This window comes from Lepidochelys kempii, chromosome 1 (assembly GCF_965140285.1).
Source record: "Lepidochelys kempii isolate rLepKem1 chromosome 1, rLepKem1.hap1, whole genome shotgun sequence".
Lineage (NCBI taxonomy): Eukaryota > Metazoa > Chordata > Testudines > Cheloniidae > Lepidochelys > Lepidochelys kempii.
The window spans coordinates 342442336-342458691 of NC_136380.1; the positions used below are offsets into that span (position 1 = coordinate 342442336).

The 16356-nt window shown below is 44.6% G+C and overlaps 1 protein-coding gene across 3 annotated transcripts in view; it reads left to right on the top strand.

Moving 5' to 3' along the window:
• SFMBT2 (Scm like with four mbt domains 2) overlaps positions 1 to 16356 on the top strand; it is a 189652-nt gene that overhangs the window by 85800 nt on the left and 87496 nt on the right. For all 3 annotated transcript variants that reach the window (XM_073328829.2, XM_073328832.2, XM_073328828.2), the window contains 2 exons: positions 4143 to 4389; positions 12385 to 12482. In XM_073328829.2, the coding sequence (XP_073184930.1) occupies positions 4143 to 4389; positions 12385 to 12482 (345 nt within the window). The remainder of the gene's footprint in view (positions 1 to 4142; positions 4390 to 12384; positions 12483 to 16356) is intronic.

Below are 16356 nucleotides of genomic sequence, written 5' to 3' on the forward strand. Positions count from 1 at the left end.
AAGGAGTAATGGTCTCAAGTTGCAGTGGGGGAGATTTAGGTTGGATATTAGGAAAAACTTTTTCACTAGGAGGGTGGTGAAACACTGGAATGCGTTACCTAGGGAGGTGGTGGAATCTCCTTCCTTAGATATTTTTAAGGTCAGGCTTGACAAAGCCCTGGCTGGGATGATTTAGTTGGGGATTGGTCCTGCTTTGAGCAGGGGGTTGGACTAGATGACCTCCTGAGGTCCCTTCCAACCCTGATATTCTATGATTCTATGATTGGGGTAACCACCTCAGTTTGGACCCGGGGGCCAGGTGGGCATGGTCTTGGGCTGCTAGCTTGAGCCGCCGCTCCTGCCGTAACATCCACACTGCTAGTTTTAGCGCACTAACTTAAGGAGAGCTAGCGTGAGTCTGTCTACCCATGCTAGGATCACACCTCCTAGCTACAGTGTAGACATAACCTAATGGGGCTGATCCAGTGCCCATTGAGGTCAAAGGTGTCTTCCTACTGGAACCCTATAGGACGGAGTTCATATCACCTGTAGGCGCAAGTAAGAGATACAGGAAGCCCCAAAGGCAGAAGAATCTACGTCTCTTCACTGTGGAGTTTGAGGGAGGGGCTTGAGGGGGTCTGCCCCATGAAGTACAGCGCTACAGGTCTCTCCAGCCAGCCGGGTGTTAGGGTGTCGGGCCAGCAGACAAGTGGGGGTGGAGATTCGCTGGATCCACTGATCAGTCCATAGGCCGATGCTAGACAAAGCTGTGGGGTGGCTCTGCCCATGTAGGGAGAATTCATTTTCCCTCTGACCCCCTGGATCTCCCCAGCGCAAAGTCCAGTCACTCTGGGGACAGGATTTGGCGATTAGTGCACGAAAGCTCTGCTGGCAACAGGGAGTCTCTCTGTTTTGCTCAGGTGAGATGAGGGGACGTGTAAAAACACAGCCAGCTGGTTGAAGCTCGAGGCACCGAGCATGTTTGCAAGGTGAACGACGTCCATGCCAAACTCACCCCGTGTCAGGCTTACTTAAAAGTGCCAATCCCAAACCAGGTTTGTGGCAAGATGCGCTAAGGAGGACAGTCCCCATCGGGTAAATCTTGGCCCCATTTATGGTTTCATCCTGAAACTGTGTGAAATTGGCAGCTTCCCTGTCAGGACTCTCAGTGCTCTCATCTGAATGCTTCCTTGGGGTTTTGGCAGAATGATTTTCCTGCAGGCGCAATCGCTTACAGTAACAATTGGTGCGATAAGAGATGCCTGCAATACGTATGGTAGCACCGCCTAGTGGTTCAGACATATACAGAACAGGCTTGCAGGATCTGCAGTGCTGGGATATTCCCTGAGGAGATTGGTCTTCTGCCCTGCCTTGGATGGATTCAGAGTAGTAAACGTGTGGTTTACAGCTGTGTAAACACTTATTTACCTTTCAAATGCAGATGCATTTCAAGACACTCCTCGCTTTGATCGCTTTGTTTCTGCCCACTCATGCAAGTCACACACACACACACACTCGTTTTTAACGACTGTGGGTACTTCACTAGTTAGCCACAGGGTAGGCTTAGTAGAATATCACCAGGGTTTTTCAGTCCACAAGGCCAAAAATCCTAAACATTCAAAGAAACAGGGCATGGCTACAGTGGTGCAACTGTAAGCTCTCTAATGTAGCTGCTCTTAGCTGGAGAGAGCTCTCCCAGCGGCTTATCTACTCCAGCCCCTGTGGGCGGTAGAAGCTCAGCGCTGTCCACACTGGCACTTATGTTGGTGTAATTTATGCCACTCAGGGGGTCATTTAGTCACACCCCTACACAACCTAAGTTATGTCGACATAAGGTGTAGTGTAGACATAGCATCACGGCAGATGGATCCACAGTCACTTTCATGCTCCCAGCTAGACTATGCAGAGAGCCTAAGGGCTTGATGCCCATCTCACCCTGGTGCAATTCTAAACCAGTGTGAATGGGATCAGAATAAGCCCCTATTGTGGGCTCTACCCTACCTCCTTTGATGTTGGTAGAAGGAACAGGCAGGCAACAAGGGCAGAAGTGTGGAGGGAGGAAACAGCAGCTTGGATAGAAACAATTTGCAATCTTGTATTTAATGGTGTTCTGCTCTGTTATGTGTGAGGTATGTGGGTAATACAGGACATCATGCTGAGTTTGTAACCCACTGGTAAATAGAATTACTGTTAATCAGCACTGCAGATCATTGTTATCATTGCATATTGATTTAACAAGGTAATTTTCTGTATGGAGCTGTTCATAAAAGGGTTCTTGCTGTACTCTCAAAATTAATACTCAATACAATCCAAATATTAATGTTAGCATTCTGCTCTCATGGATAAGTGACAACTGATTGTTTGGCTTAGCTTCTAGCATGCAGATCAGAGAAGCAATATTAGCTTTATAATGGCCAGACATCTATTATAATAAATTAAGTCATTACAGTGTTACTATATCCTTTGATGTTAAAGAATGTTTTATTGCACTGAAGCAACTGTATGGAAGAAAAATCACATTAAATCAGAATTCCATGATGTTGTTATATTTAGAAACAGCATTTTGCCATGACATGATCCTTTGAGATTGTATGGATGCATTTAATAAATTCAATAAGAAAGTTGCTAATACTATAAGCAAATGTATTGCACTGAGATGTGTCAACTATTCACAGAGCTGGTTGAAAATGTTCATGTTACACAATTTCAAACTTATTTTTTACAATATTAAAAATAAATGGGAACAAATTCCAAAAGAAATATTGAGATTCCAACCCTCCTCTCCATTTTGTTGATCAACTCTAATGCTGGCTGAAGTTTGAATTTCAAATTTTTGCAAATTTTTGGAATGGGGAAAAAAGGGACATTTTTTTTTTCAAATACTGGCTTCCCCCCCTTTTTTTTTATTCCAACCAGCCCTAGTATGAACCATTTGCAAAGTCTTTTAGAAATCCCTATAAAAGCTATTGGTGTTTACTGTCTGTTTCCTTCAACAGGCTTGGTACACAAACAGCTAACAGTTTAGGCCCTGATCCTTCAAACACTTACGCACGTGCTTAATTTCATTGCTGTGGGACTGCTTGCAGAAACAGGGTTGCCAACTCTTGGAATTTTATCGTGAATCTAACGATTTTTTAGTGTGTTTCTTAAAGCCCCAACTCCTGGAATCAAGAGATTTGTGCATGAGAATATTAGCTTTCATTTTAAAAAAAATAAGTATGTTTCTAGCCCTCATGAATTTCATAGAAAAGCTTGAAAATGTGAGTCAAGTGCACTCTAAAGGCTCAGAAACCCGAAGGGAAATAAAAAGAATCCACAATTTATTATTTTTGGGGCGGGGACCCCACTCGTGATTTTTATTCCAATTGCATGATTTTTTTTTTTTTTTAGAGCCTGACTCATGGTTTTGAGTGCTTGAGGTTGGCGGTGCTGCAGTGGTAAAGCTGAGCCTGTGCATAAATGTTTGCAGGATTGGGGCCTTAGAAGGTACTCGGTGTGTAAGGAAATACACCTTGTCATTGGGACCTCTTGTTTCACTTTACAGAATCAGCTATGAGGGCCTGATCCAGAAATCCGCTGTCTTTTAGCTCCTGATCTCATGCATTTTGAAGTCAATGGGTGTCTTCCATGGACTTAGTGGCCTTCAAATTCCCCCAATCTTGCCCCCATTGAGATCAGTGGGAGGTTTGCCACTGGCATCAGTGGGAGCAGGATCAAGTCCGTGGTGAATGAGAGCTCTGTGCACAGGGGGCTTTCAGGATCGTGCTCTGAGTAGCATGCCTTCTAGGTTAATTTCAGGGCCCAGTCCTGTGACGGGATATAGACCCTAAACACCACTTAAAGTCAGAGGGGGTGAAATCCCCTAGCAGGACTGGGCCTTGAGTCCTTAGGAAGAATCCTACTAGGTGGATTCCTAAGAATCCTAAAAGGTCCAACTGCAATTTTATTTTTTTGTTGGTTGAGAAATTAGCACAACTGTTGTTTTCTGTTTTCTTCTGAATTTGCACTTGGAAGCCGTTGGGTAAAAGAGAAGGAGAACAGACTGTTTGCTGATAGCTTGGATGATGGTGTGAAAAACAAAAATAATCTTCTGCTGTCGTCTGTTTCCTTGAGACGTCTTCAAATAAAATTTAAAATAAGGAGTTTTGCTTCTATTCAAACAGCCTCTGCGAGGAAAAAACCCTGTAGACCTCATTACAGTTGATTCCTTAATAGAGCTGCAGGATTCCCAGAACCCTTTTCAGTACTGGATAGTTAGTGTGGTTGAAAATGTTGGAGGAAGATTACGCCTTCGCTATGTGGGATTGGAGGAGACTGAATCCTATGACCAGTGGTTGTTTTACTTGGATTGCAGACTTCGACCAGTCGGTTGGTGTCAAGAGAATAAATACAGAATGGACCCACCTGCAGGTAAAATGGCTTGTTAAAAATATGCTCTCATCGTTTACATTTGAAACCTGTTTGTTTGTTTACTGAGAATGCTGTGGGGTCTGCTGTCCATTTCTTCTAGTTTATCAGTCAGGGTTTTTTGACCACTAGTTACTCAGTTTAAACCTATTAGGCTGGTGGATTTGGTTAAGGGCGAAGGGCATGTGGATGGTTTTGTGGCTCAGACTCTGACTTAGGTGACCTAGGTTCAATTCCCCGCTCTACCATAGATTTTCTATATAATCTAAGGGCAAAACCCTTTACTGCTCTGCCCCTCATCTATGAAATGGGGATAAAGTGGCTTCCTGTGGGCTTTATGGCAAGCTGGGGCACGGTAGAGTCAGCTCTTGTTTGCAGTGCAAGAAATTGTAGTGTAGACCAGCTCTTTGTCTAAGTTGGCTATGATAGGTTATAAGTTCTTCAGGGCATCTGAAGAAGTGGGTTTTTTTACCCACGAAAGCTTATGCCCAAATAAATCTGTTAGTCTTTAAGGTGCCACCGGACACCTCGTTGTTTTTCAGGGCAGTGACTGTCTGTTACTATGTTTGTACAGTCCCTACTACAGTAGGGACCTGATCTCTGACTGGAGCTTCTAAGCACTATTGTAATAATAACAATAATATAATGAAAGTCTCCTGAGAAATGTGTTTTGGGACATAATGTCTCATTCTGGTGTAAACCAGAAATAATTCCAGTGAAGTTAATGGCACTGCTGCAATGTAAAATTGGAGTGAAAAGGCGGAAAACCAGACCCATAGTGTAGTGGCTTTGTATAAGTAAGTAACTGAGTGGTGCCCTCTAATGGCTAGACTCCCAGAAAGGGTAAGGGACCTACTACTGCTGCTGGCTAAGGGAGCTCTCTTTTAGTGCAGATGGTAGAAGCCTGACTTTTTAGAGTTGCAAGTCCATGATTATACTTTCCAGTTCCCCTAAAGCATGTGCAGTTTTTATACCAATTGTGTCCGTTGTTGCTGTGTTAGAGTAGGACCAAATTTGACTTCAGGGGACATGCCTGAGGGATGACTTTTCCCCGCAAAGTTGGGCTGGACTGGGCAAATCTTGTCAGTTTCGTTTTGAAGGAAATCTTTTTTCGATGCTTTTCCTCTTGGCTGAGAGTTACTTTCATGTGCACCCCGAGAGCTGCCCCGAGTTACGGATTCAGTCGAAGGCGACAACTCAGAACAAAACTCAGCCAATGGCACACTTTGCATGGCATCGCAAAGTCAGCACGTTTGCAGCGTTATGCTTTCTACCCCAAGTCACAAAGCAGCCTGCAGGTTTACTTGCAACTTGACTCAGCATCGTCGAAACGTTTACCTCAACTCCAGTTATGGCTTGTAGTGAGATCCCAGAGCAGGCAAAATTCCCCCTGAGGAGTAAGGATGATTTCTGAGTTAAGGCACAGGAGATGTGGCTTCTACCCCTAACGCTTCCTTTGTCCCGGGGGGCAGGTCACTTAACCTCTCCGGGCTTCAGTTGTCCCATGTGTAATAGAAGGAGTCTTTCTGTTGATTTCAATAAATGTGGAGTGTGGGAGAGTGGGGATTATCCCTGTGAAGGTATTTTTAATGCTGCTTTCCTTCTGTGTTGCAAATCATTAGAGCAGTTACCAGGGTGAACACATTAATGCAGGTCAGTGTTACAAATTTTTGTCAGCATAGCTATGTTGGTCAGAGATATGAAACCCCCTCCTCCCCCCCAGCTGACATAGCTATGCCAGAAACTACCAGCGTCCCCACCATGTAAATGTAGCTGTACTGACAGAAGAGTGCTACCATGGGGGGTAGGCAGGGGAATATTGCTATGCCAACAGAAAAACTCCTTCTGTCAGCATATGCTGCACCTCTACGAGGGGGGTCTGCTTGTATAGCTGTGTCAGCAGAGCTGGTGTCGTGTAGACTAGCCTTGTGTTGTGTAGTAGTCTGTGGGTCACAAAACCCCACCTTTTCATTGCTCGTCTCTGACGACTTGCTGGCCAACTTAATTCTCCGTAAACACAACGTAGGGACTGTTGTGGTTACCTCTGTCCTTTCTGCTTTTTTCTTCCATTCTCATATTTGTTTGTCTCGTTCCTTGTCTTTCCTTTGTTCTGGGCTCCTTTTAGTGTCTGTTTTTTTTCTTTTTCTTTTCTCTAACTTAGTTATTTGGCTTTCTTTCACTGTTCTTATTCTCTCTCTCTCTCTCTCTCTCTCTCTCTCTCTCTCTCTCTCTCTCTCTCTCTCTCTCTCTCTCTCTCATTTTCCTGCTCTCTTTCCTTCTTGCCTTGCTCTTTGCTTTCTCCCCATCGTCCCCCCACTGTTACGTGGGCGACTGACACACTAGTGTAAATCTGAAATGACCATTGAAGCCAGCAAGCCAGCTCTTCATTATAGCATCCAGTGGCTTCAATGGAGGTACGTTGCGTCACACCAGCTAAGCTTCTGTTCCAGTGGAGTTACACCAGGGTAACACTGGTGTGAGAGGAGAATCAAAGCCCTTGCTTCTGTCCCTATCTCTCTGTCCAGCTCTTTCCTGATTAGTTCCCTCCTAATCCCTACTATTCCCCAGTTGTTTTGCCAGCTGTCATGCTCTCCACTCTATGGACAAGCCAAATGGCAATGTGAAACCGATTAGGCTTCTAGTCTTATAATTGCGGACCAGCCCCTTAGAGGTCCCTGATCTTATGTTGTTTGCTCTGCTTCTGGAGCAGAGCAGAGACAAAGGTGCTGGTAGTCCCACTTCATACTCAGTACAGTTTGTTGGCCACTCAATGTCCAGCTTAGAAACAAAGGATTACAAGACTCATTAGAGATATTGTATTGTTACTAAATAGACACCATTAATCTGGGAGAGAAAAATGGAGGCTGCAACAAATTGAATATAATTTCCAGTAAGTAATTCCTTATGTGGCAGCATAATTTCCTTTTACGCGTGTTAAATTATTTCCTAGATTGGAGATAAATGCCTGCAGATTGTGCACACAACATTTGATTTCGTACTTGCTGAGCATCGGCGTTCAGCTGAGAAGAAAGTCAGTTGTATGCGGGCGAGTATTTCCTAAGGATCTCTGCCAAGCAATGGCCATGTGGGCAGCCATCCGCCACTCAGTGAGTGGAGACTTTGGGCCACAGACAAAACTTGAAACATTCAGGCTGAAATTCCACCAGGGGCAGAGAGGGCCAGCAGAAAGTCTGTGTGTCACTCACTAGTGAGTGTGTGTTACTGGTTTCTATCTCTTATGAGCCACAGAATATAGGAGTCTTCTACAGCTCCTGCTTTTGCTGAAACTGTAGTAACTGATGCTTTTAGCTTTGGCGGCTCCCAATTCAGTTCTCTTTGCAGTGGTCAAGATGGCAGCCATCAGGTATGGGCCACTTAAGTCCCAATTAGAGCTCTCTATGCAGTGATGAATGTCACCCACTGTGTGCAGGGCATGTGAATTTTTCCAAGGTGCCAGGTTCCTAGGAGTTAGTGTACCTATGGCGTACGTCCAGAGCTCCTTTCCTCAGGATCTTCTAAGAGATTTCTCTCCTCATCGGGCTGTGGTCCTGAAGAGACCATCTCCTCTACTGCATCCCTTAGGCAGTTCAGCAAAGCCCATGGCAAGCCCAGGAAGGCAGTTAACTAATGTGAAGAATGTAGTGAAGGTGCAGATGGGCTGAAGCGAGGATCTTCTTGGGAGATTGTGCCAGAGCCAAATCAGTGCCAGGGCGTTTCCCCTCATGTTCCTCTCAGCGGTCCCTTTACTGTCATTATGGGACTCCTAGTTTTATTCCCTGGTTCCTTCCCACAGGCTTCCATCTGTCCTTGCTCTTTACACCCTCTGGGTGTGTTGGATGTAGGCACCCCCAACTATCTTAGCCAACCTATACATATCCTTTCTGATCCTGTGAGGTGCCTGCCACCCTTATCTCCCCATGAGAAGTGAGGGTGCCTGTCACCTCACAGGATCAGGTCCTCAAGCCCAGGTCCTCAGCTGGTGTAAATCAACGTCTCGCCATTGTGATCAGTCCCTCCAGGCTATCAACTTCATTTCCCTATGTGAATATGCCGTGTTTTTTCTAAGTTGAATATCGGTCATGTTTTTTCTAAGTTGAATATCAGTTGAATATCACTCCAGCTTGGGTGGCTATTTCAGAGGTGGGCTGGCTGTTTATTACATTGCGTTTCAGGAGTGAGAGTCTGTACTGTGCTTCTTAGAGGTGCAATGCACAACTCGCATCCCAGGGGGAGGTGGGCAAAGGTGACTTTACGCCACCTTTGTGCCCTCCCAAGCCTGGGCTGCCCTGGATCTGCCCAAGCCTGGGCTGCCCTGGATCTGGAGAAGGCCCCAGCGTAACTTTGGATAGCCTTGGGGACCTGTTTAAGTGATGGCTGCCAGCACAGTGTTTCTCAGAATCCAGGTAGGCCTACCCCCAAACGCTCCTCGTACCCCCTTCCCTGGCATGACCTCTGTGCCAAAGCTTGCAAGGGTGTCCTCAGAAGGCGGCCCTTACGGCTGTCTGTCACAGTGCCGGCACTAGGATAAAATCCTTCCCCAGCTAGAATCAGGAGTTTGAGGGTCCCCTTAAGCCCCTTTATCTGGCACAAAGGAGCTGGAATGGGACGAGGCTCTGACCCCGGATGAGTTTGGATTCCTGGGACCAGATGCTCAGCTGATGTAAATTGGCACAGCGCCATTGAAATGATACCAGCTCGAAATCTGGCCCCAAATTTTGATTTGACAGATTTGCCTCATTTCATGCGAACTTCTAGTTAAAGATGAATCGGCAGACATTTTAATGTCTTATTTCTTGTTGTCCGAAACACAAATTGACACGGCACACTTTGTTCAATTGTCTGCAACACTATCACTTAAAGAAAATGCTTTATGCTCTTTTAACACTGCAATTTAGTGTCCATAAACTTGCCAACATAACCTAACTGCCTATATCTAATGAAATGCGTTCATAATATCGCTTGCTGGTTATTGCGACTGGTAGATGCACCTTTATCTTTTGAGGCTCGTTGATTATGCCCCAAAAATTGCAACTGATTTTCACGTACTCAGGTGCAAGAATAATAAATGCCTCTCGCCTACTCTTGCTCCTAGCTCCATTGCAGACACTGTAGGGAACATAAAACATTGCAGGCCATTAGTAAATTTATAAAACACAATAAGAAGCTAAGGAAACACCAGGGGTCAGATCCTCAGCTGATGTAATGTTGTAGCTCTTACACCAGCGAGGTTCTGGCCCAATAAATCTGTGTCTGCAGTGTTGCCAACCCCAAGTGTTTAAAAATTAGAATCCGCCTCCCCAAAATCAAAAGATTTGCTTAAAACCCTTGAGATTTAAAAAAACAATCGTAACGGTTGGGTTCTTTTGTATTTGTTTTCTGATTTTTGAGCCTTTAGGGTTCCCATTTTCAAGCTTTTCTCAGCAGCTATGGGAGCCAGAAATTCCTTTTCTCTCCCCCGCCCCCTTAAATTCCCACGTAATCAGATGCCTCCAGGATGGGGGTCTGTAAGGAAAGAAATATCATAAGCTTCAAAATAAGATTGAGATGGTAACAGTGTTGTGTACTGTGTGCCGGTCTCTGATTGCAAACTGTGTATCCCTCAAGATTAAGAGCACTGATTTAGGGATCCAGAAATTCAGCGCTCAGTGGCTGCTGGCTGTAGGGAAGGCTGATCCCTATGCCAAGTGGGAAATCTCCCACTTCCCTGGGCCAGAGGCTGCTGAATTGGGTAGTGAGCTGGCAGCTGTCTTTCGCAGATCAGCTGGAGGAGGGGCAGGGAGAATCATCTTAGCCTGAGCTTAACAAACAGAAAATAAAATGAGATGGCTGGGAAAGAATAACGGAGGGGGGTGGCCGGACAGTGACCAAGCAGGGAGAAGCCCAGAGAGCCTTCCTTTTCACAAACACCCCCCAGACCAGAGCCCAGACCCCTTGGCGTCCTTGCACTCTCCCAGCAACTCCGCTTCAGAGAAGCATTCGTTCCCCGCTAGCTCTGCGTCAGTGGGTGGGTGGGGAAGGGCTGAAGGCCCCGAGGTTCAGTGATGCTGCACCGCAAGAGGCTCTAAGTCTCTCTCCTGCACATGGCGTATCTTCCTGGGGCTGACCATGATCCAGCCCCGAATCTTCAAGGGGCTGTTCCTGAAAGGTGTCAGCTGCCTCTCATGTGCTGGGAATCGAGTGCAGGGGAGAGACTAAAGGAGACTCTCTATTCTTTGCACAGCATGACCTAGGGGCAGGCCAGAATCACAGCCCAGGCAGGATGCTACCAGCAGACCAGGAAGCAGCCTGTGTGGGGCTGCTGTGTATTCCCCCAGCCCTACCTACTCATGAGTGGGTGGAATGGGGCAGGGAGTGGGCAGAGCCATGGCTTCACTCCCCTCAGTGTACCAGCTCTTCCAGGGAAGTATGCTGCACCAGAGATAGGATTGGAGCAGGGTGAGACCTGGAGGCAGATTGTGACTGTCTGAGACAGCACATTGCCCCTTGCTTGACTGAATCCTGTGTGTGTGAATATATCTTACCTATGTGAGCATTCCCCTTGGCAACGGGGCTGTTCATGCTAGGTGGTAGGACTGGGTCATTTTATTAACGCACCCGAGAGTGAGCTGTGCTTCCGAAAGGAAAGGAACACCTGCCATAACAGGCACACCGAGTAACAATCACTTAAAAAGTGCTCTTGGTACAGAGGACTCTGGCCGCAATCTGTACTCTAAACAGAGGATCAAAATGTGGTTTCTCACTGAAATCCAGACAAGCAAGGAATTAAAAATATAGCCCTAAAGGGTTATGTCCCTCTAAGTGCACTTAAATTCATATGCATACCCTTGATGTCTGTCTGAAGTTGGATAGTTTGATATAGTGGATGTATAAATACATCCACTTCCAGTGAGTGATTTCTGCAAATCCTGTTTTGATAAGGTCTTAAATCTGCTGAGATCAGAGCATAACATTCCCTTGTAGCTTCAATGCTAGGTGAAAACTGTGCTTGCCAATTCCTTCTTTTTTTTTTTCTTCTCTGCTTCAGAATTGTAAGATGCTGCCGTAAATCTTTGCGGCTGTTATAAGCACAGAATTTCAAATGAAAATTGAGCCAAATACGGCACTGGTGTAAAAACTAGACTGACACCACTGGAATTGCACTCCCTAGTTTATTCCCTGTCTGGATTCAGGCCTATTCTGGTCATTTCCATTTTAATAATTGTTGCACTCTATCTGTCTATCTCGTAACTTTAAGAGCTTGAGATGAATGTTCTGCAATAACTTGTGTGCTGGATCACAATATGTTTCCTAGAACAGAAGTACAGCCAATATAAAATTCTCCATCACTTGTATTGTCCCTACAGTAGATGATTCATAGGCATTTTACTGGAATGAATCACTAAAGGATTTGGTAATATAACTAATGATATTAAATCTATTTAAAGAAGCCGCTGTAGAATGACTGTACTTCAGTTGTGAATACTATTTGTTGGGTTGCTCTTGTACTCTGATTGTTATATTGACAAGTATGTCTATGTACAGAGCTGGTTGCAAATTTTTATTGTTTTGTTTTGTTTTAAACAAAAAGTGCTTTTTCAACTAACAATGAGGGCAGTGTTTATGAGAACATTTCCCATTTTTTTGTCCAAATGTTTCAGCTTTTGGTTGTAAACCCCCAAACAGCAAAAATATCAGTTTTTGGCAGCCAAACATAAAACAAGTTCAGTTTTGGTTTTCAAAAACAAAATTCAAGTTTTGGCTTTTTGACAAAAACCTGAAAAATGTTCATTTTTTTGCTTTGGTTTGTTTTTCTTCAGGAAATAAAGTACGTTACTCCCTGGCTCTGTGTGTTAATAGAGTCATTCTTCTTTGCTGGTTTTATCAGAACTACATAGTACGGGGTACACACTGCATTGTTGGTTTTACTGGGATTGTACCATTACATGGTGTATGAGATTAACATGCTACAGGAGTGTTTGATCCTTAAACAATTATGTGATTTTTTTGTTGTTGTTTTAGAAATCTATTCTCTGAAGAATATATCTGAGTGGAAATGCGCTCTGGAAAAATCCCTTAATGATGCAGCAAAATTTCCTCTTCCAATGGAAGTATTCAAGGTAAAAGAGATCCATTTATTCTTTAATTACAGAGCCACCAATGAATAAATACATCAAGGAGTGAATAGCATCTTGTGTTTAACTCTGCTAGGAGAGCGATGCTCTAGTAGGTCATGCTGCAAAAAAGTCACACGTGAGATTGTTGCATAAGCTGAAATAAAAGGGTTTTGTTGTTCTGCAGATTTTCCATTTGGAAAATTGACTCCTTACAGTCAAAAATTATTATAGGAGTAGGGCGTGCTTGGCATTGTTTTCTCCCACATCATTTTTTAAAGCACGTTGCTATGTAAGGCCTGTGCAAAAGACAACACTTATGTTCCACTTCTGTCTTCAAAGTAGGGTTTAAGTGGGATTTAAGAACATAGGAATTGCCAGACTGGATCAGACCCAAGGTCCATCTAGTCCAGTATCCGGTCTCCAGCACCAAAGGAAGATGGAGGAACCCTGCAGTCTGTCTCCCACCCCCACTTATCTCATCTTGGTCTACAATAGTCAGAGATTGGTTTCAGCCCCAAAGCACAAGATTTAAAATCCCTTACAAAAATTTTGTTGTCAGTGATTATGATGACTCTGGATAGTCTTGATTTTGCCATATAAATATCCAGTCTCTTAAATCCCTGGCCTCAGGTACTTCCTGTGGCAGTGAGTTCCAGTTTTTATCAGTTTTGAATTTCCCACCTTTTACTTTAATAGAAGATCCCATTCTTGTTGTGTAATGAAACAGGGAGAACAGAAGCGCCCCGTCTACCTTCTCTAGACCATTCATAACTGTATATAATTTTACCATGTCCCCTCTTATCCGTTGTCTGGGCGAACTGTCCCAGTCTGTCAGCCTCTCTTCACAGGAACCTAGGATCATTCTTGTCACTTGTCTCTGAACTCCTTCCAGTTCTGCAATATCATGTTTTAGTTGGGTTGACCAGTAGGGCTCACGGTACGACCAGGGGTTCAAAGTCCTTGTATTGGCCCTCTGCACTGGGGTAGATTTCACCCTACTGTTGGTAAAATCCTTTCAGAAACTTTGTTCTTCTATTGTGTTTATCCCAAGCAGCAATGGTCTCAAGGTGCAGTGGGGGAGGTCTAGGTTAGATATTAGGAAACACTATTTCACTAGGCGGGATGGGTTCCTTAGGGAGGTAGTGGAATCTCCATCCTTAGAGGTTAATGCCCGGCTTGACAAAGCCCTGGCTGGGATGATTAGTTGGGGATTGGTCCTGCTTTGAGCAGGGGGTTGGACTAGATGACCTCCTGAGGTCCCTTCCAACCCTGATATTCTATGATTCTAAATTGCACATTCCAGGTTCAATCCGGCTCCCAGAGAAGTCAATGGAGAAATCCCATTGATTTTAATGAGAGCGAGATCAGACCATGCAGGGGCGATTAATAGCCGGCCATACATGTCGTGCAAAGAATATTTTGTGCTCACCCTCTCTTGAGTCAGCATTAATTTTTTTGGTGATCTAAACTGGTGCCACTAATGCCATTATTGTAATACTCTGGATTTCAAGAGTATCTTCCATCTGAAGACCAAAAGGTACGTCACAAACACTGAGGGAAGCATTGTTAGTTCCATTGCTCAGATAGAAGGATTGGAACATAGAGATAAAATGCTGTTTTAAGTCTGTGGAAGAGGTATGCTGGTGATAGGTGCAATCAGAAGGCCTGAAAGTTATAGGCTAGAGAGTCCAGATGGTCGTACTGCCATATCTGTGCCATGACCACCCAGTCCCTCTCTCCTCATTTTGCCTTCCTTCAGCTGATAACATACTGGTTTGAGTGAATTTTGTCAGACTGTCTCATGGAGCCTGTTAGCAGCTGTGCACTGCATCTCCTAGCAAATCTGCTGCATCCCTTCCTTCATCATTGCATATTCCCCTGCTTCCCCCTCTCCTATTCGCCAACATTTTAAATATAGGTTTCGTCATTACTCTCTGTGGGGGTGAAATTCACCACTGTGCAGCGAGTCAGTACAAGACCAGTGCACCACTCACTTCCTACTGCGTCCCCAAAATAGGGGTTACATGGGTGCTAAGCAATTAAAGATGGGTGGCGCCTGCCTCTTGCACTGGGATGACTTTTACTCTGTTGGTGATGTTAGGAAGAACTTTCTACATATAAGGGTAGTTAAGGACTGGAATAAGCTTCCCAGAGAGGTTGTGGAATCCCCATCACTGGAGGTTTTTAAAAACAAGTTGGACAAACACCTGTCAGGGATGATCTAGGTTTACTTTGTCCTGCCTCAGCGCAGAGGGCTGGACTAGATGACCTGTTAAGGTCCCTTCCAGTCTTCATTTCTATAATTCTGTGCCCTTTAAGGAATCCCTGGTTTATATTTTATTTATTTGCTAGGAAAGACAGCCACTTTGTGCTTTTCTGCTGACAATAACACCTAGTTCTTATATAGCACTTTTCATCGGTAGATCTCCAGGTACTTTACAAAGGAGCACAGTATAATTATCCCCATTTTACAGATCAGAGACTGAGGCAGTGAGAGGGGATGTGACTTGCCAAAGATGTCACAGCAGGCCAGTGACAGAGCCAGGAATAGAAGCCAGCTCTTGTGAGTCCAAGGCTCTACCCACTAGACCACACCGCCTGCTCAATCTCCCATCCTTTATTTTCACTTTCCAGAGACAGCTGCAGCCAGCTCCCCAGGAAGGGTTCAGGGCTCTGTGGTCCAACTAAGAAGCACTATAATTAGAACAATTTTATTCAAAACTCTTTGGGTGAAATCCACATCTGGCCAATGGCTAATACAGCACCAGTGCTCATTGAAGTCCCATTTATGCCCTATTTTGAGACTATAACCAGGACTTCAGGGGTGCATAGGCCTCACGTTGCCTGTCTGCACAAAGGTGATGTCCAGTCACTGTGCCAATATTACTAATGGTTCTGACTATACACTTTTTGTTTCATTTAACTGTCTGAAGGTCAAAACATGGTGGTGCTAGGGTTAGACCACAAAGATGTGATGCTGATACTTAATTTCTATTCCTGATCATATTCCATGTATGAAAGAGTGCAGAATATTCCTGGCAAGGCACAAAAAAAACTTTATTGAATTTACTCCGTCTGGCTGTTGGATCCTCTCTTCTCAGCATACAAACTTATGTCTGCTTACTTTCATTATGGCATCAGGACTGTGTTTTTAGATTCAGTAAGTCCCACTTTTGAAGTGCCTTGTGGTGGGAGATTGCTGGGATGCAGAGCAGTGCAAAGCACAGTGAATTGACTAAGATGAGCATTGCTTTGGGACTGAACACAAAGAAGGGCAAAAACCACAGGTGCGTTTTGTTTCGTCAAACCAAACCCAGGGTAAGGTGTAGGTCAGCCCTGTCTTCTCTAAGCCCCTGATTCTGGGCATCAGTGGTGCGGGGGTTGGATAAATATTTCTGCTCCAGGCCCATTTCTCGTTTCAGTTGCAAATAAGTGAAGCACAGGGTGGTTTTTGTTTTTCTTTGAAAATGCCACCGTCAGTCAGGCATCTGCTTTGCAAAACCAGAGAGACTCATGTCTGGGTCTCATTTTATGTCAGTCTCCAAAACTGGGGGTGAGAAGAGGCAACATTTGATTGTAAGGGGCCAGGTCAGAGTAGCTCTGTTGAAGTCACTTACGTCAGTGAAGTTACTCCACTGATGACTAGCTGATGATCTGGCCTAAGGTTCTGATGTGGGTCCATTTCTGCTTCTGTGAGAGTCAATTGCAGAACTCCCATTGATTTCAGGAGGAGCAGTATTTTGAAGCCTATCTTCATTCTTTCTTTTCTATTATTTTCCTTTGGTTTTATTTTATTACTATTATTTTAAAATAATGTCTGAAATCCTGGCCCCTCTGAAATCAATGGGGAGTTTTTCCATTCAGGTCAGTGGAGCTG